Consider the following 27,670-nt stretch of genomic DNA (forward strand, 5'->3'; position numbering starts at 1 on the left):
AGCATTAATACTCTCACTACATTTAACCTCTATTCATCAAATTGCAAGGAAACTTTGAGTTTTCTCATCCACACTCTTGTAGTCAACTGTAAGCAATGTCTCTGCCCCAAAATGAGGTTCCATGAAAGAGTAAATGATTTCAGAGCCTCAGCTCCTGTATCACACAGGTCAGAAACCCTCATCCAAACCTTTCTGCACCAAGTCCAATTTCCAGCTCAAACAAGCAGCAGGTAGAATTGTCCTGCAAAGATATACCATGGGCAATCAGCCAACAGAGAGGGAAAGATGCCTGTCTGTGCACCCATGCCCGTTTCTTTTTTATTTATTTTTTTAAACCTACTGAACTATTTTTTTATAATTTTTCCTGTTAGCAAAATCAGACTGAATTGCTTCCTTTCCGTTTTCCTCTCCAAACCGTCAACAGTACATTCTTCAGTCTGTCATCATAACTAAGAAACACTCCATCCTGGGATGCACATTTACCTCCATCCGTGGGAGCAGACAGGGGTGCTGGGGGTGATGGAGAAGTAATATGGTTGCACAGAGCTCTCTACACAATCTGCCCTCTTCTCCCTTCCTGTCCCAGGGACCTCAGCAGTTCAGTTTAGGAACACGTCACATGGCAAGCATTCTGTTCTCTGGCTTATCATCAAAAGGACAAACAATATCTTTTCACTCAAATGAAATCTTATCATCAAGGATCAGAATAAACAGTAGAAACTGTTCACCCCCCTGACCAAAACAAGAGAGGAATGGAAAGAACATGATTGACTGGAGATATCAGATGACCAATATTCCCAAACAGACCCAAGTTGTTTTTTATGGAACATGTGTCTCACCTTCAAGGTCCATAAGAGCACAGATAAGGTATCTGGCTGTGCCCAGTCATGATGGGAGATGCACTGCTTACTGTCCACCTGCAAAAACAACATATTCTAGTAAAGAAGTGGAGGTGGAGGACAATGGAAAGAAGTGGGATTTGGGGTGGGGGCAGTACCCAGGGCCCCTGTGCAATGCCTTAAGCACCACATTGGGTAAGCAGGAATAACGCAACCTGACCCAGCACTCATTTGGTGAGTGTCTTAATGCACAAAGATTAAAGTCCCTCAGATTTTCCATCTTGAATAACATAGGCATACTCGTGCTTACCCATTCTGACAGTTTAAGGTGCTTAATTAACACTGTCAAGGTTTCCAGGAACAAAGTGAGGGATAAAATTATCTAAACTGGGTTTTTTGGTGTATACTTTCCCAATCCCATTTTTTAAGATTATTTTGCTCATTTTTGTGTCTTTGCTTAATGCTGAACAAAGATCTTCACTAAACCATCTACGAGAATAGATTAGAGATGTGTAATTTCCTAGAACTCAAGTTGAATAGTATTCGTTTTGTTTCCTTCTTCCTGAAGATCAAGCTCTTGAAATAAAGACAGCCTCAGCTTTGCTTTAAAAACAGTTCTAATACCTAGATTTATTTGCAGAAATCAAAAATATGAGCACTGAAGGCTCAAACAGCAAAAGTCAGGTGGAAAACTCCCAACCTTTTAAAATTAGAGCTCATAATATTTAAGCTATTTTTTGAAAGAAAGAGGAAGGAACCTGATGCAACTTTGAATGGTTGGTCCTTGTTGGGTATAGCATAGCTTACACAGCAGTTATATGCAGGTTTGACCTACTCTGTTCCAATTCACAGATGATAAGATGTTCAAATGCTAAAAATTTACAAAGTGATAGCTGGAAACCAAAGAAACTGACCCTGCAAATCAACCCTCGTCCTTGCCCTCATCAGACTTTCTTTAATGGTGCCTGCTTGACTTGGAACAGCCTCTAAAATCCCACAAGCCAAAAATCTCCCTCTGCACACACAAATTCAAGAATTATTTTGCTTGTGTGGCCATGCTCTTCCTGCCTTTTGGGCATCTCTGTGAGCATAACACAAGAAAGATCCTCACTTTTCTGAGGAGGCAGTCATCATTCGCATTCTGTATCGCGTCTGCTGTTGAGAGACGGCAGAACAGATCCTCGAGGTAAAACCAGTATTAATGCTTCATTACCACTGAGTCTGAATCCTTTACAATATGTCTAATGTAGTGAGACTAGCCAGATAGAAGAGCGCAACCACTGCTCCAGGTAGAATACATAAGGACATAGACTGAGATACACCAATTATTCCTTCAGAGAAGGGAGCCCTGGAAAACAAAGGTTGCAAGCAGTCCAGACTGAAGTGCTCAAGGACAACTCTTCATGAAGACTTCAGGGGCGGAGCAGCAAAACCTGCTGAGGGCTGGGTTTAAAGAGTGAGAGCTGCCTGTGGGATCCAGGATCAAAGGGGGTAAATTGCAGAATGCAAGATGCATGACTTCTGGCCTAGCTATAGAGAGGCCAGGAACCACAGGGCAAGAGAGGGTCTACGTAATCCTATCCAGATCCTGGGAGCTTTCAATTTTAAATAAAAACTAAAATGCACTTTGAAATGTGACGATTTTCTCTTTGCAACATACAGAAAAGACACCATCACCAGATAATCATCATATTCCATTTATTCTGTATACATTCATAGTGCACGTTAATGTAAGACATGAGCACTCCTCGGGTAACATAGCACTGCTATTGTTCTTTGCCTTTAAGGTTACACCCGGATGAAATATAAAGAGGGACTGAATGCATATCCATAGAAACAACCTGAAGAAGCATTTACACAGCACGATCAACCTCTATGGTCAGAGCAACTCTGAATCCCCGGTGGCCAGAGCCCCGAAGCACCTTTGTTTTTCTGCCACATCAGAAATGCTCAGTATCAAAGACACCAGTACAAGTAACAAGGAGAATCACATGGGAGTAGAGTTTGAGATTACACAGTTGCATCTGGGCCTTCCAACTTTAAAATCACCTTCAGTTATGAAGGAAAAACAAATTAGATCCCCTCTTTAGAATTAGCCTTTTCTATACCTTGGCCTGTAAGTGCCAACTTCAAAGCTTTCAGGATTTCCCCTAATGTATTCACTTCTGGTCCTGCTCAGTAACAGGAGTCTAAACCTGTTCTGCTACCTGTGCATGGCATTTCAAGATGAGCCTAGCTTGGTTGAAAAACAAGCTCCCCACAAAGACTGGCTGCACGACCCCACAGAAGCTGTTATTTGAATTACTATGAGGCAACGCATTCATTAACAATCACTCATTAATGATACTTCACAGGGAAGACACCAGCAGAGAGGGCTGAGTAGCATTACGCAGAGGGACAGAGAGAAGACTTTGGCAGAAAATGGCTAAGAGAGCGTACAGCAGTACTACAAAGCCCTGATACAGCACTCTCGCCCCCAGATCAGAAAAGCGTCATAGAAAGGTCAGTACCATTCTCCTGATTTTGCCATGGTGAAACTGAGACGTGGGGACGGGACACGCTCTGCCCACAGCCGCAGAGCAGGCCAGGGCAGAGCCAGAGCAGGATCAGAGGTCGAGAGCGTGAGCGAGAGCTGGTGCAGCACCTCCCCGCCGGCCGTGCTGCACAGACCGCATGCACCTCCCAACGAGAGGTGCGCACATGCAGGTAGCGGCCCTGCTAGCTTGAGACAGGAGTCTGGGAATCAGAGGTATTTAGTCAGTCATTTCTCACTGGAAATAAAGACAGCAACAGCTGAAGCTGGTTTGTTTTTCCTCCCAGTGAGCAGCATGGCTTAGGTAATAAAAATAACACTTAGTACTTCAGTAACAACTAACACGTTCAAACCTCTTTGCAAAAATATCGATGCCTTAAACCTCACAGTTTGGCCTCTCCTTTGCTGTCCTCTCCCTGTAAGGCAGGTACAGCGCACAAATGCTCATATCTTCTCTCCCTAGGAGAAAAAGCAGGCACATAGAATGGGATGAAAGAAGAAACAAAACCCCTTCCACAATAAGAGACAACTGAGAGCCAGGAAATGCTATATCCCTAATAAGAGATTCTTGGAAAAGGAACAGGTAAAAGATCTATTTATGCAATCACCAGGGAAGAAATATCCAGAGAAATACCAGAGGAGAAAGTCCAGCTGATTAATTCAAAAACTCAGACAAGAACCACTTAAAGAGGTTAAGTCAAACTCTCTCTGCACAGCACACAGCTCTTCAATCTTGCAAGCAGGGGAAAGGAGACCAGCAAGGATGCAATCCAGGCTCCAGTGGGGCTACGCAAACCTGCTAAGCAGCCAGGTACAGAACCTGGCAGTTAGGTCCATGCTGCCAGGCCCTCACTGCTATCCAGGCTGGCTTCATGTCACTGCCTAGATCTTTCCTTACAAACCAAAGAAAGTCTCAGCAAACACAACAGCTGAACACTGCTCCTTCTTCCAAGCTACCATTCACAGGCGGAACAGGTCAGCACAAGGGGCAACACTAGCATGAACCATCTGCCTTCCAGAACCAGGCTTGGGAAAGCAACAGATCTCATGGTTTCAGTTCAGCTTCAGGGACTAACTCCAGAGAAAAGGGTTTCAGACATACATTTGCATATTCATTTCCTCCTAGTCAACTGCGTGGCATCAGTTAGATGCACGGAGGCCTGGAGGAATCCCTCAATCTCACCACCAGATGTACGGATGTGACCACAAAGGGTGAGGTATTCTGCTCTGTGGAGGTCATCTTGGTTGTGCGGGGTGTACCATGGCTGAAGGGGAGAGTGACAGTCAATGGTTATCCCTAATTTAATTCCCCATCTAAGAAGTAAGCATGCACATATATAATTAGCATGCATCCATTGGGAAAGTCCAGCATACTCGCATGTAAGGCTCAAAGCAACATCTGTAAGAAAGGAAACCATTATACAGAGACAAAGGCAGAATTATGCGATGGTAAAATGAATTCTAGCCACCTGATGGAATACTCTCTTAAATAGCCAATCGGTCACAGCTGTGACTCTACCAAATTTAGTGGCATTACCCCTTGGGGGAATCTGGCGCACAAAAAGTAAATTAAGCAGGGACATGAAAGAGGAAAGCAATCTTTGGAAAGTGCCATAAAAATACAACACACTTCATAAACATGATTTTCAACCAAAAGAAAATAGTATCAGGAAAAGACTCCGAAGAATTACCAGTAGGAATCACTATTCCTAATGCCTGTTACCCAAATCAAAGAGGAGGGAACTGAAAAAACGAGAAAATACTAATTCAAATGCCCTAGCCCTTTCAACCTGCCACTGATTTTTTCTCCCCGAAACTGTTTCAAGTCTGGCCACTAGAGGAAGCTGTGAGACTGGAGAGCACCGCTCAGGTTTTAATATTAGGGAGAAATCCAAGATAACATCACTTCTGTTCCTGATGCTCCAAGAACTGCTGCCTCAGAGTTCAAACACAACTCCAGACTTTTCTTCCATTTTCACATCACCTGCGAAACTGAGCATCAAGAAGTTTTGAAAGGATCCTGCTCTTGTGAAGTTATCCACAAAAATGAAAAAGTAAGAAAAGCACTGGCACATGAACATGGTGTGTCCCCTGAAAGCCATAAATGATAAGTGGTTCCCTGCATGAGGTCTCCCATTTAATTGCTTTAACATTAATCAAAACAAACCCAATACAAACAGATAGCTGTGACGAGCTTTACGTCCCCTAAGCTTTCTGGGAGCCTGCAATATCTCACGAGCAAAGCCTGCCGAGCCAGCAACACTGCCCCCTCTACTCAAGGCCACAAGGGAGAACAGGAAGCAAAGCAGAAGACAGTGAAGCAAGACTATCAGACTACTATTCCCTGAAAATAGCAAACACAGAAGCAGCCAACACAGGCCCTCCTTTCACCTTACAGATGAGAAAATTTAATTTTTCTTCTCCTTTTTTGAATAGGTGCAGCATGCACTCCTATAAACAGAGTAAGAAATGTCATAAGGGAACAGCGGTAACGTATTTGCTATGTACACACACAGCTATTTCATAGTGGTCTCCTTGTCACTACTGCTTTCTACGTCCTTGTGAGGTAGGGGAGCATTAGCTTCACTGGAAGAAGAAAGGGAGGCACAAGCCAGGCAACATAATTGTCCAGGGGACGTGAAAGTGGTTTGAATGGTCAAGGCCAGCTTTCCCAAATCCAAAGCTAATTTAGAGCCACCTAAACGGGATTCCCCTGGGACACACTGGGAAGCCCAGCCTCTGCTAGGCCTACAGAGAGGAAACATCAGCAGTCAAGCTGTGCTGTCCCAAAGCCCTGAGCTCCCGACAACTACAGACCCTCACACCGGCCTCACCCCGCCGGAGACCCGCAGCAGCCCCGAAGGCCACCAGTGCCCACAGGGAGCAGCCAGTGACACCAAGAAGAGAGGCAGCCCAGGCCTCTCCTACCTTCTCCCTGGACAGGTGAGCAGTCAAGCAGCAGCGGCTTCCTTTGCATTTAACCAACCTGAAAACGTGGCAAAAAGCCTCTTCCATGTGGGTGGGAAAGGGCCCTGACATCTTGCTCCATGTAAACGTCAAACATTTCATCCTTTTTTTCTTTCTGGGGGGAAGAAGGGAATACATATTTTGTATTTCTCAGCTCAGGCAGTAACACTGGAAAGGCAGGCTTATATGGAGGCTCCCAGGGCACTGACCCTTGCTGTCATGTCAGGGTTCCTACTGCTGTCCCAGAGGGTGATACTTAGAGCTCGTAAACTCTTTATTTAAATAGCTTCCTTAAAGTTTAATACAGTTGACTTTTCTTTTTTCAAATAAATAATTTCTTTTTTCACTTCCCTAAACAAAACCTAGATTTAGGGGGATACATTACTTGTCTTTTTTCCATTAAATAAAGTTATTTGGCATACATATAAAAATATATTACTCAGGTTTCCTTTCAGTTATAAAACACATAATGGTTGAGGTGGAGAACAGAATGGAAGACAAGCACAAGGACTTCCCCCAAAAAAGAAAAATCACTGAATTTCAGCACATGGTGCACTTTGGTTTTACACTGCAATAAACAGCAAGCCAAGAAATTTGTGCTCTGCAGACTCAGGCATGGCATTAGTTATATTTTTATCACTTTTCTTAAATGTACAGCACATGTCTTTGCTCCCAGAAAGGTCACATTCCAATATGATACTATAGCACTTCAGAAATCTGGAAATCAAGTTTCTGGACATCAGAATCAGGTTACAACTGGACGATCAGGGAGGAAAGTGAAGAATATGGACAGCAAAAAGGTGGGACTCCAAACGCAGAGCACTTCTGTCTCATAGAAACATCTAACAGTGGCAAAGAGTAACCCAGGAAGGGATTAGGCTGCAGCATGTCGCCAGGCACAGAATGGCAGTGGAACATCCTGCAATGGGAGAGAAGCAGAGACCCTACACAGCACCTCACACGTAGGCCTGACAGCTCAGCTTGTATTCAGCCCTTGTCTCAGTAGATAAACCCACTTCAAAGGCCATAGATTTATCCAAGAGCCCAATTTAGCCCTTCCAAGTCTACAGTTGTATGAAACAAATTGCACATTCAGTCAAAACACTGATCAAATATTTCGCGTGGATTCAGCCAGGCATGTGGGTGTAGGCAACAACTTTGATGTGACTCCAAGCTTGGCTGCTTTGCAGCTCCGCTCACACTCGCATGTCTCCCGTACCATTTCCCACCCACCCTGCGACAGTGAGCCCCAGTTAGCAAGTTTTGGATTCACAGCTGCTCTTTTCCCCCCCTTTGCAGTCCAGCAAAGCCACAAACTCTGTTCCGAGATCTGTTCCCCAACAAAGGTTGTGAGCTGCTGAGAGGACGTGTTTCATACTGGCACCAGCTTTCGCAATTATCAATTGCGATAAATAAACAAACAAATAAATAAATAAGAGAATAAACAAATAAATAAAACAACAAATCAACAGCTGCCAAAAAGAATCTTTAAAAACCAGAACAGGTAACATACTACTGAAGATTTCTAAACCAAGCCTCAAACTTCTCTCTTATTTGCAGTCTTCCCATTCTCTTTTTAAGCAAGGTCTCCTCAGGAAACCAGGTTTATGTGATCACAGTGTCTATGTCCATGTCTGTCTGTCCTCCTCTGTTAATTTCTGGAGATGCCCAATTCCAATCAAATCTGAGAAAGGGACAGAAGAATCAAAGACTTCTATGGGCTTCAGGAAAATAGGCAACAGAGAAGAGGGGAGACAGCAGTAGCGACTTGAGAGGGAGAAAGACTGCACCAGGAGCTCCCATGTCATCAGGGACCAGAGAAACCACAAGGGAAAAAACAGACTTTGGAATGATCCCACTGCAGAGGCTGCTTCCCCTGGAGCTCATCAGGAGTCACAAGGCATGAAATCCCCAAGAAACGAGCTCAATTTGCAGTCAAGCTCCTAAAGCAACTTGCTTTTAGGAACGCTCCTCCACCATGCTACTGCCCTGCCTCTACAGCCAGGCTGTTGGCACCATTCAAGGAGCTGCCAGGAAAGCAGGAGAGTTAGCCCTATTCAAAGTTGTATCCACACAGTGCCAGTTCTACTGCTGGCACCTTCTGCTCCTCTCTCCAGAAAGAAAATTTAACCCTCAAACAACGTCTTCAAAAATCCCACAAGCCTTTAAAAACAAACTACACAGAAAGAGTGGAGAGGGGAAGACTGACAAACAGACTAGCCTTAACATCAGCTGTAGGAGCCATCCCATGACACCAGGTAATGGGGTAAACAGGAAAGCAGAAGGCAATGGCAAATGGAAGTCACACCGGGCAATACACTGAAGGGCAGATACCGAAGCCACAACACAGTGCTTGCACTTGGCATTCCCCCTTACAGAGGCAGGTCAGTGCTGTTATGTCGAGTTTTCCTTGAAGTCCCATCATCTCTTGGCAGGGCCCTTTGCAAATTGGACATGGCTGCTGTCTTTTTTAGGTCAATGACCGCATAGGAGTCCGTCCGGCGGGCTTCGTGGGTGGCAGGAGGTGGGGCATGGGGGACCAGCGGGTTCTGATGTCCCTTGTGCGGCTCAGCCTCCAGCTCCACCTGGATGTAGTTGAGCTGCCGTGGCTGCTCTGGACAGGGCCGGGGGAAGTCGAAGTTGAACACACTGGACATGCAGTTGCGACGAGGCTTTGGCAGGAAGCCACTGAGCCGCAGGCCACTGCCCCTGTGCAGCGCAGTGTTTTCCGAGTTCATGTAGTTCTGCAGAGGATCATCTTCACCAGCCTCAGGGTAGCCATTGGGGGAAGGTGTCAGTCCATCCCCAGTGTCTGTGTCCTCCTCCCCTCGTTGGAGCGGCTGGCACTCCCACACTGGAGGCAGCGATGGCAAGTTCTCATAGTGTAGCAAAGCCGTTCTGCGATGGGAGCAGCCGGTTAAGCCCAGGTCCTCCCGGGTGAGTTTCAAGCGCCCACCTCGGCGGAGAGACGTGCTGCTGGGGGGCAGCAAGCCGTTGACATTCTCATAGACGCACTGGGGTGAAGGACACTCATCCTCACACTCGTTGTTGTTGTTGTTGGGGGCACAGAAGTGCATCCTGCACTCCCGGTGGTGCTGACAGATGCTATCTTGTTTCACCATGTGCCTGTAGGTGGATGTGGGACCTAACACAAACTTAACCTCCCCTGGCTGCAGAAAGACCTGGGGATTGCGGTCTTCTAGAGAGCAGCTGTGGTTCCTATGGGGGAAAGGAGGGTGGACTTCAGGCAAGGAGTGCATACAATGTCGGCCCCTCAGCTCCTGATCACCATTGGCTGTGTTCACGTAGATGTGGGACTGCAAGGAGAGAAGCAGAGGGACAGTGAAAGGAGAAGAGAAGAGAAGAGATGAGAACACAGCAGGTTACAGCAGCTGAGAAAACAACAGGAAAGGGAAAGAGTTGGGTGGTTGATGGAGTAGAAAGAGAGCAAAGAATTTCAGAACTTGAGAAGATTTTGGGAAGCAAAAGGTCATTGGTGGATTTGTGGATTGAAGGAGGGACAAAAAGGAGTCCAACTGTAGAAGATTCAGATCATCTGTTTCATGCTAGATACACATATATGGGACAGAACAAAAAGCAAAGCCACCAGCAAAATATTTTACTGAGCAGTTTACACTGCAGCTATTGCTGAATTCACAGCTACCTAGGTTTACCTGACAACGTTGAGGACCATAGGATCATGTAGGGCAAATCTTAAAATTCTAAAACCAAGAAAAGAGATCTGAACACCAAAAATAAAATGCAGAGTCTCAACTTGGGCACGCATCTGCATATCAATTTAGAGGTTGTAGTAACTGATAGACAGAGCAACATGACCTGGACTCGCATAGAAAATTAAGTGCTGCTGTTAAATAATAGCCAAGGCAATATCAGTGGATTAAGGAAGCCAAGTCAGTCCATCACAATAGAGTGTTTGTTCCAGTGAAGCATGAGAGAGCAGAAGCCTCCAAGACCAAAATGAAGCAAAAGAAACAACGAATGATGAGGTATGAGGATCCCCTGAGCTTTGCTGGAGGAAGAGAAGCCTAGAATTGCACAGGACTGCTAGAGAAACATGCTTGTTGTTCATTGCTTGCAATAAAAGAATTTAGGAGATCCATGTTTACCTGCTCATCAGGCCCAATGAGAGCATGAGTAGAGTCTTCACCCACAGAAGAATGCCTCAGGCTGCTCACGGAGGGGGGGCGAGCTGTGGAATAAGATAGGGTTTCTCCAGGGAAGCTGGGAAATCCATTGGGAAATCCTGGGACAGTGTACCCCAGATCTGGGAGAGAGTTGAGACAGATAACGATTAGAGCATTAATTTGATACAAAATACAGAGGTGGCTGCATTTTCACAATGAGCTGGTCTCTTAAATGCACCCTGGAAGGCAGAATCAGCTTGTCTGGAGAAGTCTTCTACCATGAGGCTCATAGTATACATACAAGGGCTAGGCCCCCTTGTTTAAATTTAAGTCACTCCTAATGGAGGCAGGAATTGAGCAAACCTGAATTCTCCCAGATGTGTTTTCCTTTAGGAACCACCTGATCCTTGTAGGTACTATTTAAAAAGGCCACTTGGCAGAGGTCCAGATGAAAACCAACTGAAGGCTGACAACTTGCTTAACTACTGAAGGGCTTTTTTTTGCCATTTCCTTGGAAACAAAATATCACATTGCAAACAAGTGGGGCCTTAAAAAAACATGCTGCGTGGGACATGCACAGATGCAAAGAGACAGGTCAGCTGCGAGCCAGTACATGGGAGAGACCCATGGGCTGGAAAGGGCAGCTTTCACACAAGCAATTGCAGATATTGCTCATGTCTCTGCATTCCCCCTCTTCTCCCCAGATACTGAAGAAGCCTTACTGTTGGGTGTCTGGGGAGTCCGGGAAATCTCCCGCTCTGTGGGGTGACTGTTCCTGGTGATGACAACAGGCTCTTCCACTACGTTGATACTATTACATTGCATCAGGTCCTGAAGCAAATTAAAGATCTCCTCTGCTCTGGAACACTTAAATGCAAAAATCCCTGCACAGTAACGAAGAAGAGGGTCAAAAGAGCAAAAAAGCAAGCCTGCTTTAACAAGAGTATAATTCTGGGCTATAAATAAACAAGTATGATTGATTTTAACATGTTTAACGCAATCAATCCCTGCAACTCACAGCCACAGGAGAACAACTAACAACTCAGTGGATTAATGAAAGATCAGACATTTCTGTAAGTCGTGAGAATGTTCATCCTTTCATTGGACAGGATAAAAATTTGTTAGGAGGACGTAAATCCTCATGCTTTAAGTCATAAACTGAATAGATATATAAACAGGAAAAGAGTCTCCCTTTTATTATGCAATGACTGGGTAGAAAGTGTCTTGCATCTTTCTTTAAGGCCCATGGCACTAGCCACTAGCCAAAGCAGGACACTAAAGAGAGCTGCCGGGACTTGGTAAGGCAGTTCCTAGACTCCTTACAAACACGCTGACAATTCATAAGGCAATATTTTGTAAGCCACTTTCTATATGCAGCTGCATCCTGATACAACATTCCTGCATAGCATAACCTATTGCTGCAGCAAAGCAAATACGATGCCACAACTACCATCTGAAAAAATGGTGCATTACTAGAAGAAAAAGACCACCTCAATTATCTTACGCGGATTGATCCTACAAGAGCAGAAGTGCGAAAGGGACAAGCTAACTGGTCTTGTTCCATCTCTAATCTTCTATTTTAACTCACTTGGCACCCAGTCCAATTCCCATTGCCAGTGGAAAGTCTTTCCAGTGACCGACGGGAGCTGAATGGGGCCTTGTGGAGTCTGCACCTGAGGGAGGGACAAGAGCACCATATTTCAAAAAAATGTATCAAAATAAACAGTGGCTCCCCAGCTGAGCAGCCCAAACCAGACCTGGTGTGCGCAGAGCTAACCAATCCCAAGCTGGCACGCACACACATGCACAAGAGCCATAGCAACAAGAACAGCATGGCAACAACAGCTCCTACCCCAAAGAAAAATGTTTAAAATACTCCAGCCAAAATATAGCTGTATGTGCCTTATTTAAGATGGGGAGCTGCAGCGGGAAGGAATTCTCCAAATAAAATGAACTGAGCAGAAAAATTTCCTGCAAGGAAAGGAAGAAACTAATCAAAATACGGTGGCATCCATCCGATTTTTGTCTGCATTAAGACTGATGAGTTAGCATGTGTCTACTGAAAGATCTTCTAATATATGAAGAGCAAATAGCTCTGCTTTATCATCACTATCTGGATCTAAACGAAAAAAGCAAGGCAGAATTCTAATTACTGATCTGCATCCTGCAAAGGCAAAACAGACAACCAAAGACGAGCAATTCCCATTGCTGGCAACTGATAAGCACACAATTCCAGGAGAGGAAAACCCCACTTACATAAATATTAAAAAGGAGCATACGGCATTACAGATTTGCGCAGCACTTCACACAGACACTGCACAGTCATGTGCTGCCCTTCTGGATAAGAAGGAGTTTGCAAACACATTAGTAGAATGAAGAAACACAAACTTTTTTTTTTCCCATTGGTCCTATGTGCCAAGAAAATGCTCAGTTTTTTAAAAGCAAGAGAGACAGACTGGTAAAGGGACTAATAGGCACCATAGTAAAATTGAAGTCTATTCCCAGCTCTGTGATGACTTGGCATGTACTCCTGGGTGAGTCACTTCCCTTCTCTACACACAGCATCCCCATGCATAAGATCTGTAAAACATAAAACTCCTTTGCCCCCATGTTACAAGTTGCTGCCAAACAGAAAATACAAAGCATTAAGTAGAACTAGTACTAACTAAGGCAGAGAGAATACACTGAGAAATACAAGAATGTGTTTAAACTACTACTGCTACTGATGTGTATGTGGAAGCTCAGAAATTAGCAAATCCTAAGAGACCTGGAAAAGATGCAGATCATGCCCTTTTACTTTCTCCCTGGAGTTGAAAGATGCTTAATAAAGCTTTAGTCTTGCAAAAAGCACTTTCTAGCTCCTAGAAGAACATCTCCAACAACCCCTCCTACCACAGCTAAACATGCTTAGCTCCAAAGCACGGAGCTGGCAGTATAACTAATATCCTGTCCAACACTAAATATGTCTCATCCAGTTAAAACTTGAACTCAAGCCTGTTGTACCGGTTACCTTATGAGAGCTGATACCCTAGTGAAATGAGACTGCTAGATTTCTGCCCAGGTCCTGAGTCTCAATATTGCTAGCGTTAGTGTTTTAATTGGGAGTATTAACCGTATGCGTAGGCACATTCCCGTATTCTGGGGGAAGAGAGGCTGCAAATGAACGTGCTGATTTGTTAGATTCAGGGACTTGGGAAGACATAAGTGTCAACTCACTCGAGCTTCCTGGGAATGGAAACTGCAGAGCTCCTTCCCCCAGGAAACACAACACTCACCCTGCCCTGTCTGGCAGCGACGTCCGCTCTCAAAGGAGAAGAGGTTGGAGTCATAGCCATAGCGGCGCAAGCAGAGGTAGGGCCACCTGACAGCATCTCGCTTGTGAGTGTGCAAGATGAGCTCCGTCTGCGTCAGTTCCATAATCCCAGATCCCAGCTCGTTACCTTCATCGTCCACGTTCGTTACCTGCAGAGGTGACACTGCTCGCATCAGGAAAATCTGTGCACTTGTACCCAAAAAAGTGTTACAGGTTTAAGCCCACCCACGAAGATACTGTAATTCCCATGGACTCCCCCTTCGTTCACTAAGATGCATTTTTTTCAGTTGAGAGCATGAATTCATTGCTGGCAGAAGGCGCCAAGTCGGCAGCCTTGGAGACTGTACGCTTGGCAGTTCAGCTGATGTCTCTCAACACAGACACTGGAAGACAGCCCTGAGCAATAAGAAATTTCTCTCCAGTTCTCCATTTCCTTGCTAAGGGAGAATCTCAGAGCAGAGGCAATATCTGAGACCTATTTTTCAAGCAAGGTTTCTTAATTAAAAACAAACAAACAAACAAACCAACAACATATTTGCAAATCTCATCACATGAAAGACCTCATGTGAAAGAGCAGACGTTTGCTTTGCCTTCCTGCCTGGTGTCCAGCCCAGGCTGGGCTTTTCTAGTAGTTGTTGATGTCACGGATTCCCCTCTGAGGATGAAAGTCCAATAGGTACCTTAAATTTGGTGGGATGGTTGTCTGGGATGCTGTCCCTGCACAGACAACTGTAGCAGCTCCCCATGACGTCAGCATAAGAGGTAATCCCTGGGAGTGGACACAAAACAGAGGACAATCATATCTTCAAACCATCTCCTCCATCCTCTCAGAACATACAGCATTTACACCCTGTATCCTCCTTAATCACCCTGCACATGGCCCAGTGTGTTTGAATCTCAAACTTTGTTTGCTTTGAAAACTCTTCAGTGTGTTACTCAATTAATGGACATCACATAATATAAGGCTGATTAAGAATAACAGCTCTCAGGTGCTACTTTATTCACTTGTTCATTAATTTGCAATATAGTCTAAGATATTCCATTTCACCCCTTACAGGAGAGCTGTACCAACAAACAGGTATAGCATGAACTTACCCAAAGCACTCCTGTGGGGATTGAATAAAGTTTGTAACTTTTAATCTCACTTGGTTCTTACCATTAGGCAACTGTTTGATCTTTTTGGAGGAGTGGGAAGAAATCCCACTACTGTCCCTCTATCTCCCTTGGGACTTCATGGTAACCAGGCGTTAGAGTCACCCAGAACACAAGGGAAACTGCCCCATCTTCTACCTGACAAGGAGAATACAATCAAACAGATCAACAGATAAAAGACAGAGAATAATAATAGAAATTTGGGGGAGGGTTGTCACTGAATTTCCCTCAAATATCACACGGAAGCAAAGTGTACATTTTTTTAAATTGACTACCAGCATTTAAATGAATATAGAAAATAATTCTGCATAGACCACTCCTAAAACACACAGCACGTCTAATACAGACACCAGGTATGCACATGTGCACTGTTATTGCACAGCTAGTGAAAATTATCCTTCAACACTATTTGTGCCAATTTTCTAGCAAATGAATGTCATTAAGAACTCAGCACAGACACTCACAGGACTTGAAACCATTTGCATCCCAATGGGCAAAGCCTACAAAGTATGTTCAAAAATGTAACTTCTGAAAAACATGCAGTCTATAGCTAAAAAACCCTAAAAATAAGAGACATTTTACTTCTTAACTTTGAGATCCTGTCGAGGAGGGCAGTTTATCAGAGCTATCGTAATACAAACAAAATACTGAATGGCAGATGGCTTTAAAGATGTAAGGAATCACACACATCTGCTGCTTAGGAATGTGAAGACATCTTCATTAGATGGAAGGTCCTTAAGGGTCAGAGAACAAGCAGCCTTAAAAGCAAATGAACACAACAGCTGTTGTATGTTGAACTATGAAAAGGAACAAATGCCAGAAAACAAAAAGAAGCAGCTATCTAGTCTTTTTCAGAGAGTGCAAGCACGCAGGAGTTACAAACGCTAGTAGTAAGAAAAACTGGTATCTCTGATGCAGTTTTAACAAACTTCGCGTCAACTCTAGGGCGCTAGAACCAGCAGCAGATAGTACAACATGATGCCATGCTTTATTTGGCAAGAATAGCTAATGATCTCTCCATCTGAGGCGTGAGAGAATAAAGCCATATGGATAACCAGCCTGGCACTACAACAGTAAGTAAAATGAAAAGGCTATTGGAAATCTCTCACTCTGGCATGCCAGAGTCTGCCTCACCAGTCGCTCCAAATTAAACAGTGAATCACGGAGTTGTATCTGTGCACAAAACCACATTACACAAACTGCCCTCAGACTTCCAGACAGCGCGCAGCCTGACTGCACAGTGTCGTGAAGGGATGGGGCAGAGCTGGCAGTGAACTGACCAAGGGGTCCCACTTCATTTTTGGCATCAAAACACAATCTAAATTACCTTCCATGGCAATTTCATATCACATTGCCTTAACTTTGACCCCTGAAGAATTCCCAACCCTGTCCTAATCCTTCAAAGTCCTCCAGAACCTGACAACTTCCTTTTGAGCAAGTTGGAGGAGCATCGTCCCAAATCAGCTGGCCGCCTGCCTTTTCGCGCACACCAGTCACCCCAATCGTAATAATGCCACACGTTCCCTGCTCAGCAGGGCATCCTGTTCAAGTTGCCCTATTTGTTTTTCTAGGCTCAGTATGGATTTAATCTCAGATGACTTTACAGGCTTTGATCAATAATTTAGCAACAGATTCCTCTCTGTTTCATCTAATCTGGTCACTAGGGGCCTTGTTCTCCACAGTTTCTGTCCTTCCATTCCCACCTTATCAATTCTCTTGGTAAAAAATATCTTGCAGAAAACACATTACCTTTGCCCCCTCTCACTTCTTTATCCCTCTCTCCCTCTGGTGCTTCCTTCGCCCCTCATCTCTCTAACCTGTGAGGGGTTTAGGAAGGAGTGCTGTGGCCTATCCTGAATTGTTATTATGGTTGGAACTGAACAAATGAGAAAAAACATAGCGAGATCCCCAAGGACTCCCTTGGTACTTCCAGCTACTCCTCACTTGAATTATTTTAGCCACATCCCTTTCATACAAATACCGAGAGTCTCAAGACTCCAGTCCCTTGCTCGGTGCTTTCAACACACACCTTTCTGATGGCTGCGTTCACAACTTCAAAGCCTTTACTGCTTGAACCAAACACACTACCAGCACCATATACTTCTCTGAAAGCAAGAGCACATGCCTCCCAAGATCAGTAGTCCCATTCCCCTCCACTGTCTCCCAAGTTACCAGGACCCAAACCTAGATCCTCCTAGACATCTTCACACCCCTCCTCGGCCCACTCTCCAAACCAGAGCTCACCTCTTCCTATTTCATAGCCAGGTTGCTCACTCTCCTTGCAAACCTTCTACGGAGACGCCCTCCACACCTCCAAGCCCGCAGAAGACCCTGCCATGCTTCTGTGCTCAATTATCCTAAAACCTAGCAAAGCAGAAGAGGGTCCGTCTAATCCCAGGTGACCCAGGCACCTGGTCCAAGCACCCCAGTCGCGTGGCACTGTGAGCAAAGCGCACCAGGGGGCAAACCCACGCTGACAGCATTGCACGAGGATTCTTGGCGTGCAAACACATCCGGCTCCCCATGAGCACCCTTCTGATGGCCGGTATCAACAGACCCACTTCCCCCCTCAGCAGCCACCAACATGGGGGGAGGAGGAAAGGGGCTGCAAGCACGCCCTGTCCCGCAAGAGGGGCTGCTGTAAAAGAGAGGGGGGTGTGAGAGCCGGGGGCGAGGAAGGGGCCTGCGCAGCCCCTGGATGGTCAGGGCAAGGGGGCACCAGGACGGGGCCAGGCACTGGGGAGGAGACGGGGGGGGGGCACAGGGCTGTGCGAGGGGGCAGCGGGGAAGGGGATGCGAGGGAGCGATGGGGCAACCGGGGGAGCGCGAGGGGCAATGGGGGCGCACAGGGGGCTGCGCAAGGGGGCAGCTGGGGGCGCGCAGGGGGCAACGGGGGGGCAAGGGGGCAGCTGGGGGTGCGCAGGGGGCAACGGGCAAGGGGACAAGGGGGCGCAGGGCGGCAATGGGGCAATGGGGCAGGGGGGCAATGGGGCAGGATGCCCGGGGAAGACGTGAGCGGGGCCGGGACCAGGACCGGGGGGGAGGCGGGGGGGAGCCAGGCCCGGCGGCCCGGGCGGGGGTCGGTACCTGAGGCGCTGCCCGGCTCCGCCGTCCGGGAACCGAGGGCCGGGCCCGGCGCGCTGCGCCGGCCCCCGCTGCCGGCCGGCCCCGGCCCGGCCCGTGCCCTGCCCGGCCCGCCGGGTCCGGGTCCGGGTCCGGGTCCGGGACCGGGACCGGGACCGGGACCGGGTCCGGGACCGGGACCGGGTCGGGCCCCGCCACCGCCGCTTCCCCCCAGCCCGGGCAGGGGCCCGCCGGGAGCAGCGAGTCCACCGGCCGCCGCCTAGAGCGTCTCCGGCTGGGAGGACCCGGCAAAGCAGGCGCGTGGCCGCTTGGGGGCGCGCGAGGCGCGCGGCGCCCCGGCGGTGGGGGCGGGGCTTGGGCGGGCGGGGGCGGGGCCAGGGCAGGGACTGAGGGGGCGGGGCAAGAGGGGGGCAGTGGGGCAGGAGGGGGTGACAAGGGGGCAGAGGGGGTGCTGGGGTTCCCATGGGGCAGGAGGGGTGCTGGGGGGCAGGAGGGGTCGCTGGGGGGGCTAGTGGGGCAGGAGGGGACGTGGGGCAGGACGGGGTGCAGGGGGGCAGGAAGGATGCTGTGGGGTGGGGGGCGGGAGGGGACGTGGGGCGGGATGGGGTGCAGGGGGGCAGGAAGGATGCTGTGGGGTGGGGGGTGGGAGGGGACGTGGGGCAGGACGGGGTGCAGGGGGGCAGGAAGGATGCTGGGGGGTGGGGGGGCAGAAGGGGACGTGGGGCAGGAGGGTGCCTGCCCCCCGGCCCCCCCCCCCCCCCCCCGTCATCCCAACCCCATGGGAGATGCCCCGTGCGGGGCCGTGGGGCCGGTGGCACGGTGCCTTTCCAGCCCCACACGCGGCGGCTCCCCGGCGTCCAGCTCTCCGCCGACATCGTGGAAGGGGGCTGCCGTGCGAGGCGGGACACAGGAGGAATAACGTGCCGTTTCGGGAGAGCCCGCGTGGTCCCGCTCCTCCCTCTCGCCGCTCGCACCGCCATTTGCAGGCGAGTGCGGTTTGGGGTTCCCGTGCAAAGCCGGGGAGCGCTGCCTTCGCCGACCTGCTCCGCCTTAGCCGCAGCCAAGCGGCAGGGAGGATCGGCAGCCAGCATCCCGCTCCGCTCCGCAGGCACGCGCTTGCCTGGGAGGCCTCGTGCAACTTCCAGGGCGGTGGCTGGGGTCGAGCAGAGCCTGCTCCCGCCCGGGCAGGCTCCGAGCCGCTCGAGCCCCTTTGCCCCGCTGGTCCCGCGAGGCAGATCGGAGCGTCACCGCGGCGCTTTGCTTTCGCCGCGCGCACGGCTGACGGGCAGCACCCGGCGCCCGCTGGAGGGGCCCTGCCGCGCCGGGGTGCAAAGTCCAACGCGGCTGAGACCGGCCCGCCACCAACCCCAAACACGGCGGATTAACTTCCCCGGCGGAGAGCCGGGCCCTTAAAGGCTCCCCAGATGGGATGCTTCCGAGGGGGAGCGGACGGTGGCAGTTTGCAGGGATGCACCCGCTGCTCCTTTTTCCTGCCCGGGTGATTTTGCAGATCGGGAGGATACAAAGCGTTAAAGACCCGTTGCAATAACCCATGCACAGACACCAGCCCCGCACGGCCTCTCCTAGCAGCGCTGCCGCGGGAGCCTGGCCGCGGGAGCGGGCTGGAAAATCCCATGGCGCGTGGAAGCGCAGAAAAACAAGCTACCCTGAAAGGCAGGCTTCGGAAAGCCTGGTAAACGTCGCCCCGATTCCCGCCCCAGCGCAATTGCTGCGGCTGAAGCGGGTCTAAATGGCTTTTGGGAGACACATCAGGTGTTCAGGGCTTGGGAAAAGTAGGACGTCCCGCCTTGCCCCCGGCTAAGCGCTTGGTGCGAGCCCAGCCGAGGGCCCTGCGCCTCCAAACCGGGGCGTAATGACACTTCCCCTCTTTCATGCGGCTCCAGCTCGTTCTGATCTAGGGAGGCAAACAAATCACGGCGGATCATGAAAGCCATCAAAACGGCAACCTGGGGTGAACTGAGCCGCGGATGCAGGGAAGGGCGCGGACGCTCGGAAAATGAGAGGCGCCGAGGAAAACAGATGTCACAGGAAGAGCTCGTTCCCCTCTAGGGTTAACGCGCACCCCCCCTCCGCCAGCCTGCGCTCTTCCCCTCCCTGCCTGCGCTGCCATTCCCTGCCATTGGCTGTCTCTGTAGGTTTAGGCTAAAAAGCCTGTAATTAGGACCCCAGCTGACACAGATCCAGTTTCCTGGGCAGGCAGATTAAAAAAAAAAAATTGTTTCCCTAACTCAGCTTGGATGTTTTCCTTTCGCTTTGCGAAGTTCCCCCCGGCTCGGGCTCCGTTCCCGCGCCTCCGCCGCAGGAGGTAGGGCGAGCCGGGCGTCGAGGGCCGCCGGAGCGCGCGGCGCCGTGGCCGGAGCCGGGCCGGAGCGGGCGGCGGAGCCCACCGCGGCGGCGCAGGTAGGTGAGCCACATGGGCGACTCGAAGCCGGGCGGAAAGGGCTTTTTTTTTGGTCGTTTTGTTTTGTTTTTTTCTCGCGCTGCTGAGGCCGTTTCTCGGGGCAGTTGGAACGGCGGGACACGCTCCGATGGAGCTAGGGTCGTAGAAGAAACTATTGGGAATCAGGGGGAACCGGGCAATTCCCCATCCGGGGATTGTTGCAAACGGGAGGACTAGAGAAGTGGGGGGAAAATTGAATTCGGGAGGGATTTTGGCTGGTTCCTCCGTGGGAAAAATAAACCGGGGGAGCAGAACAGTATCGCTGCCCCCTCCACCCCCGCGGTCTTTGTCTGCAGCAAACGTCTCTTGAAAGCACGAGACGGCGTCTGCTCTATCGCCGCCGGATCTCGGCCGTGCTGGGCTAGCTGGCGGCTCGCGCGCCCCTGAGCACGCAGGTGGATGCACGCGGCGGCAGGGCTTTCCCTCGGCTCCCGCGGCTGGAAAAGCCTCCAGCCGGCGGCTGCACCCCAGCGCGAGAGGTACCCATGGCAGGGGGGGGTTGTCGTGCTGGCAGGGGAGCTGCGGCCGCCTCCGGGACGGAGCCGAAGCCAGGATCAAAACGCGGCGCCGTGGGGGCGGCAGGTCTCGGTTCCCCTTGCGGATATACGAGTGACTGAGTTACAGCGGGTTAATGGGTTACTGCCGCGCCGGGACGGGGCGCCCGGACGTGCCTGCGCTCTCGGGACAGGGGGAGACACAGCGAGAAAAGCCCTTTGCAGCACCGGTGCATCCCCGCGGAGCAAACAGGCCCCGGCGTTGGCCGAGGTCTCCTCGAGCGACGTGGTCCCAAAGCGGGTGCCTGCGCCAGATGGAGACTGCGCTTGCCAGGGCTCGGTCACGTTGCGGGATTAGCTGATCCGGCTCGTCTTACCCCAAAGGGGAGATGCACCTTTACTGTGCTGCATCTCGCTTTGCAAGCACCTTCGCTGCAGCTGCACTGACAGGACCGCTAGCAAAACCAGGGTGAGGCGTTGCATGCACAGCTCCGCGTCCAAAAGCTGCCGGCGATTTTGGGCGCTTGCAACGAGATCTGGCCTTGTCGGTGATGGCGAGCAATCGCGTTCCCTGGCGGTCGCAGAGCTGAGGAGGGTTTGGTGCTGCTGCAGAACAGGCCACAGGTGCCCGAAACTGGGTCTCGTAAAATTGAGAGGTGACTCTGGAAAACCAACGGCTGCAGCAAAGAGGCAGGTTAGACCCGGTCCGAGCTGGGAGCCGGAAACGAGGAGGGTGCGCTGAATGCGAGTGGGCCGGGGCGGCCACGCTGCAAGTTCACGTTGGCACCTTGGCGGCAGAGGGCTGGGAGCCCGCATGGTCCCGCTGCCAGCCGGCGCCGGGGCTGCTCCCGGAAAGCGAACCGAGATTAACATCCCCGTGAATTTAGCCTCTCTGACCCCAGGAACCGCGGCTGCTTCGCCAAGGGCTGTAACTATTGTGGGAAACGCGCTCCGAGCGGCAAAGGAAATCCTCCGGGGCCACGGAGCCGGCAGCGCCCGGAACAGCACCCGGGAGCCCAACAGCCGTCTGCAGCCCGGCGAATGTCGCGAGGGTCCGAGCGCGGCCGCGGGCAGCAGAGCGCGCCGGCACAGCCGGTCCTCGGGGCGCGCGGGGCCGGTCGCGGGCGAGAGCAGGCAGGGCGAGGGGACAGGGAGCGGAGGAGCCCGACCTGTTGGAGCTGCCTGGCTCCTTAGCATGGGAGGCGCTTCCCGCTGTCACCGTCTGCTGCTAATTACAGGGAACCATCGGCAGCCCAGACGGCCGCCGTCCCGCGTAATCGCATCAAGCCGAGCCGGGCTGGGCTCTCCAGCGCGGCCCTGGCGCTTCCCGGCAGCCGTCTCTGCTCTCCCCCAAATTGCCCCACTGGGCTCCCTCCTGGCAGCCCTGGCACAGGGTGGCCCACGTGGCTCCCAGCACAGCTCGCCGTGCTGGGCATCACCGCCGGAGACCCGCTGGGATAGGGGCTGATCCCAGCTTCAAGCAGGACTCCCGCTGGGCGACAGCTCCGGGAACCCCCCGGCGGCGAGGGACCACGGGGGAAGCCGGCTGCGAGCTGCGCTGCGGCAGCGCAGCGTCCGCAGGCTCTAATTAGCCAGATGAGACACGTGCAGCTCGGAGGCTTAATAAACCAGGCGATACCACCCATCTCCCGGCGGAGGGAGAAGCACGTTGCCCACCGGTGCCAAAGACGGTGGCAGCGGAGCTGGGACTGGAGCCGGGCTCACAGAGGCGCTGGCTCAGCATCCCCAGGGACGCCCGCTCCCCTCCTACCCCTGCCCTCCGGACGGCCGTAGAGCGGGGCTCTCTGCCGGTCCCCTAATGCCGGCGGTCCTTCGGCGCATCAGCAAGGCCCGGACCCTCTCCGGGCTGCGGATTCGGTGCTCAGCCCTCTTCCCCCCGCGCCGTGCAGCCCTCCCCAGCCGCAAGGTGCGAAACGTGGCCGGCGCCGAGGAGCAGAACGCCGCCAGCCTCGCAGCCCGCCCGGGCTGACCCCGGCTCTGCCCTCCGCTCGCCGCGGCCGCGGCTGGCAGAGCCTCCGCCAGGGCCCTGGGAGAGGGGCACGAAGCCCTTTTTGTTTCATCCCGCTGACTAGCCAATTTGCAGAGTTAATCATTGACCCAGGTGCACCGCGGGGAGACCTGAGCTGCCGCGGCTGGTCCCGCCGGGGAGGGTCTGGGCCCCAGCTGGAGCAGGAAATCGGGAGCGGGCTGGCATTCGGATGCAAGGTCCAGCGCCCCGGGATGGGGCGTGGGAAGGGGCAGCGGGGCTGGAGGTGGGTGATGCAAAGAGGCACGGTGCCCGGCAGGGGCTCGGACGGGAGGCGTCGAGGCTGGAGCAGCCGGGACGTTGCTGCCGCCGGCCCTGAGAGCAGGGGAAGGGGATGAACCAGAGGCGCAGAAGCAGCATCTCAGCTGCTGGTGCCCGGTTCGCACGTGGGTTGCTGCAGCGTGTCCGGCCACGTGGGACTCGAGGGTGCCCCGTGGCCCTGGGCTTGCCCGGGAGCGGCGGCTCGGCCCCGGCGCCCCCGGCCCCCCCTGCCCGCTCACGGGGCCGGCGCTGGGCCGGCGTCCAGGGCGCCCCAGGAGCCGCCGGATCGTCATCACGCCTTTGTTTTGGAAACCCAAGCGAGGAAGGAAGCGAGCGGCGAGAAAGCGCCGCGCGGGGAGGAGGGGACAGGACGGGACGGGACGGGACGGGATGGGTTTGCAGCGCGCAACCATTAGCCGGGCAAGGTGGTGGCGGCTGGGCGAGCCGGCTGCCCCGGCAGGAACAGCCGCTCCGGGCTGAACAATAGCAGCCCGGGGGGAATAAATTACTTTCCACTGAATTGGGCTAGACCTCGATCTCCTCCCACTGCTCCGCTCGGAGACAGGCCACGAAATCAGGGATTAACCAGGCCAGCAAAGAGCTGGCAGCAGCCAGGGAAAATCTCCCGCTGTGGGAGAGCGAACGGTCGGCACCGGACACCCGGGCACGGAAATCGGGGTGCCCCCCCCACCTGGCTTCACCCCGCCACCATCCCCTTTCCGGTGCCTCCCGCATGGCCGGCAAAGCCGAGCACCTCTCCGGGAGCGTTGCTGCTGAGAGCTCCCGGCATCACCGATAGTCCGGTGCGGGTTTGCTTCCAGCGCTTCCAGGTAGCGGAGTGACCCCAGGAGCCCCTGCACTTCGCTGACGATTCAGCAAAGGCTCTCGAGGCCCCACGGTGGCTCCGAGGATCGTCCCGGCCAGACTTGCCCCGGGGACCCTCCCCGGGATGAGGTGCTGCTCATCCTGCAGCCGGAGCGGGGTCCGTGCCGGGACGCCACGTGTCCTGGCGGCGGACCCCCATCCCGGCCGGCTCCGAGCCCTGTCACCTCTCTCCCCAGCTCATGTCCCCGCCGAGCCCCGCATGGCCCCAGCGAGATGAGCCGCCCCCCTGCGGCACCGCCGCCGGCCTCCCTCCCGCCTCCTCCGACAGCGACTCCGGCTGCGCCCTGGAGGAGTACCCGGAGCCGCCTGCCGAGGTGGGCAGCATCCCGGCCAAGCTGGGGTCACCTCACCCCCCGCTCCGCCTCGGGCACCGTCCCGTCCCGTCCCGGTCTCCCCAGCACCCAGCTCCTCCGCCGGGATGCGTCTTGGAGGAGAAAGGAGGGATCGTGCCGGATGAGTGCTCCCGGCTGGGGGGCACCGCGGGGCTGGGAGCGAGGCCGCTTAATCCCCTGAAAAATCCGCTTGTGTTTCTCTCTCCCGCGCGACGTCCCAAGGTCCCGGTGCGCTTCGCCGCCCGCTCGCCTGAGCCTGCCGCCGCCGGGAGCCGGCTCCGCGCCCGAGCCCTGCTGCAGCAGCTGCCTCCGCAGGACTGCGATGTAAGACGCGCCGGTTAGGGAGCGCAGCCCTTCCCGGGGCGCCAGCGCCCGGGCGCCGCTGCCCTCGCACCCCCTCACCGCGTCCCCGTCCCCGTCCCCGTCCCCGCGCAGGAGCGGTACTGCCCCGGCCTGGCGGAGGAGGAGAGGAAGCAGCTGCAAGCGTTCAGCGCCCGGCGGCGGCAGGAGGCCCTGGGGCAGGGGCTGGCGTGCCCGGTGCCGGGTCCTTGCCACGGGTGCCCCTGCAAGAAGGTGAGATGTCCCCCCCCTGCCACCACCACCCTGGCCCCGGCCAGGGCACCGTCACTGCACGGCCGCCGAGCCCCAAACCCCATCCGTGTCCCTTGGCTTTGCAGTGCGGCCGGAGGCTGAACCAAGGCGACCCGGGGGTTTCGGTGTCCAGGCTGGGCGATCAGCTCTGGCACCCGTCCTGCTTCTGCTGCCACTTCTGCCACCAGCCCCTGGTGGACCTCATCTACTTCCAGCAGGACGGCAGGATCTACTGCGGCCGGCACCATGCCGAGCTCTTCCGGCCCCGCTGCGCCTCCTGCGACCAGGTGGGTGCCAGGCCGGGGAGCAGCCGGGGCTGGGTTCGGCTCGGGTCTGCCGCCTTTGCCAGCTGCTCCCGGGCTGGGCTGGGCTGGGGGGCTGCACATGCAACGGGACCCCCAGGCTGCACATGCAACGGGACCCCCAGGCTGCAAAGCAGTCGGCGGGGGGAAAGGGGGCAGGTGGGAAGGTTTCCTTCCCGCGCCCTGCAGGGACCCCCGGCGCATGAGGGCCGATCCGCAATCTCGGCACAAAAACCCCCCAGCGCGTCGTGAGCGCCGGGGTTGTTTCGGCGGGTGCTTGCAGGGCGGCTCGCTTCCCCCCCCCCCCCCGCCCCCTTTGCAGCTCATCTTCCTGGACGAGTGCATCGAGGCGGAGGGCCGGCGCTGGCACCCCGAGCACTTCTGCTGCCTGGAGTGCGAGGCGCCGCTGCGCGGGCAGCGCTACGTCATGGCGAGCGGCCGGCCCTGCTGCCGCGGCTGCTTCGAGAGCCTCTACGCCGAGCCGTGCCAGGCCTGCGGCGAGCCCATCGGTAGGTCGCGGCGCCCGGCCGAAAGCCCGCAGCCGGGCTTGGGATGCGGGAAGAGCCTCCCGCTCACCGGCCGTCGCCCCGCAGGCGCCGACAGCGAAGCGGCCACGCACCAGGGGCTCCGCTGGCATGCCCGAGCCGCCTGCTTCTGCTGCAGCCTCTGCCGCAAGCCGCTCCGCGGGCAGCCCGTCACCTCCCGCCGCGGCCGGCTCTACTGCTCCGAAGCCTGCGGCCGCGAGCGGGACGCCTCCTCCGCCGCCTCCGACTCCTCCGACTCGGCCTTCGCCTCGGCTCCTTCCCCGGACTCGACGCCCACTTCCCGCGCCGCCCGGAGCGCCTCGCCGGTCCCGGCGCCCGGCGGCTGCCGGCAGCGGCTGCAAGGGGCCGGTAGGGCCGGCGGCGCGGCGGGAGGGAGGCAGGGAAGGGGCGGCAAAGCCGGGTGCTGCCCAGCCCCAGGGAATCTTGCCCGGGGGCTGGAGCACCCGCGCGAGCGTCCTGCCGTCTCCCGCGGGGCGGCTGCAAGCCTTCGCCGCACCCGCAGGCAGCCCCCGCTGCGGCCGGGGGGGAGCGGGGCAGGCTCAGCCCTCTCTCACACCTCCTCGCTCTCCTTCTTCCAGAGCCGGAGCCGTTGCAGGATCAGGCCTCTGTGCATCCTGCCTTCAGGAGCCCGGGTGACCGCGGAGCAGCGCCCACGGAGAGGAGCAGGGATGCTCTGCGCCCGGGCACCCTGGGGCCGCCGCTCGGGCCCCTCTCGGCCCCGCAGCCCAGCACGGGGGGTCCAAGCGGCCCCGGAGCACCGGGCCGCCCGGCTGCAGGGAGCCCTGATCCGAGGACGCCGCAAGGTGACGGGAATCTGCACTTCCAAGGCGGCCTGTCCCCCGCCCGGCACAGCCCGAGGCCAGAGGACATTGAGCTGCAGGATGGCACGGAAGAGGAAGACTCCTGGTGCCCAACCTGCTCTTCATCCTCGGACTCAGACTCGGAAGAGGAGGGCTTCTTCTTCGGGAAGCCCATCCCCAAACCTGGGATGAGCTCCCTGGGCAGGGAGCGCCAGGGCCCGGAGCGGGCCGGGGGCCGGACGGCGAAGCTGTGGGGCAGCAGCAGGCACTGCAGCGTGTCCTAGCCGCGGGGAACGCGGGCGCCGCGCCGGCACTTTGCACCGTATTTAAGCAGAAGGGCAGCAGTCCCGGCCCGGCGCGCTGCCGAGGGGCTTCCTGGCCCAGCACTGCCATCCTGCCGGGTCTTCCCAGCCCCTGGCGGGGTTTGCAATCCCTTGCCAGTGCGGCTTGGAACCAGCCCAACGCTGGTAGGGAGAAGCTGCCGGGATCCCTTCGCTGGCAGAGCGCAGCCTGCAATTCCGGCTGGCCTCTCACGCAATTAAGAACAGGTAAAGCAAGCTCGGGAGCAGCCAGCCGACCGCCCGCGCCGGCGCTGCATCCTTCCGCCCCTGACGCCCGCTGCAGATTTCCCACCCGCGGGAAGAGGTCCTCGAAGGACGCGGCCCCGCACCGGGCGCCTGAACCGCGGGGAGGGCAGGGCAGCGGTGGGGGCGGCGCTGCAGCCGGCTCCGACACCGGTGCTGCAATAAAGCTCGGCCGCGATCCGGGTGCCGGAGAACCGAATGAGTCTGGCCCGTTCCTCCCCGCCCCGGCCGGCTCCGGCGCTCATCCGTGGCCGGAGGCCAGTGCTGGCAGTGCGACAGGGCTGCCCAAAAGGGCATCAGCGCTGGCTGCTGCACGGAGCTCAGGGTGCCCAAGG

General features: G+C 54.3%; 2 protein-coding genes across 3 annotated transcripts; one reads left to right on the forward strand and one right to left on the reverse strand.

Moving 5' to 3' along the window:
- Positions 1-7,817: 7,817 nt before the first annotated feature.
- Positions 7,818-18,098, reverse strand: FRS3 (fibroblast growth factor receptor substrate 3). The gene is made up of 7 exons (XM_067310741.1): positions 18,037-18,098; positions 14,954-15,087; positions 14,478-14,566; positions 13,760-13,946; positions 11,207-11,368; positions 10,467-10,624; positions 7,818-9,656 (listed from the first exon to the last, which is right to left on the reverse strand). The coding sequence occupies exons 3-7, from the start codon at positions 14,541-14,543 to the stop codon at positions 8,712-8,714; spliced, it is 1,518 nt and encodes a 505-aa protein (XP_067166842.1). The 5' UTR covers positions 14,544-14,566; positions 14,954-15,087; positions 18,037-18,098; the 3' UTR covers positions 7,818-8,711.
- A 1,943-nt stretch (positions 18,099-20,041) lies between these two features.
- On the forward strand, positions 20,042-27,558 carry PRICKLE4 (prickle planar cell polarity protein 4). 2 transcript variants are annotated; one of them, XM_067310525.1, is made up of 8 exons: positions 20,042-20,454; positions 24,358-24,495; positions 24,736-24,837; positions 24,949-25,086; positions 25,191-25,391; positions 25,729-25,915; positions 26,000-26,299; positions 26,530-27,558. In XM_067310525.1, exons 2-8 carry the CDS (start codon positions 24,361-24,363, stop codon positions 27,033-27,035), a joined length of 1,569 nt encoding a protein of 522 aa, XP_067166626.1. In that variant the 5' UTR covers positions 20,042-20,454; positions 24,358-24,360; the 3' UTR covers positions 27,036-27,558. The 2 variants fall into 2 exon arrangements, with proteins under 2 accessions (XP_067166626.1, XP_067166625.1); XM_067310524.1 differs by lacking the exon at positions 20,042-20,454 and adding an exon at positions 20,766-20,973.
- Positions 27,559-27,670: the final 112 nt, after the last annotated feature.

This window comes from Apteryx mantelli, chromosome 25 (assembly GCF_036417845.1).
Source record: "Apteryx mantelli isolate bAptMan1 chromosome 25, bAptMan1.hap1, whole genome shotgun sequence".
In the NCBI taxonomy this organism is placed as follows: Eukaryota; Metazoa; Chordata; class Aves; order Apterygiformes; family Apterygidae; genus Apteryx; species Apteryx mantelli.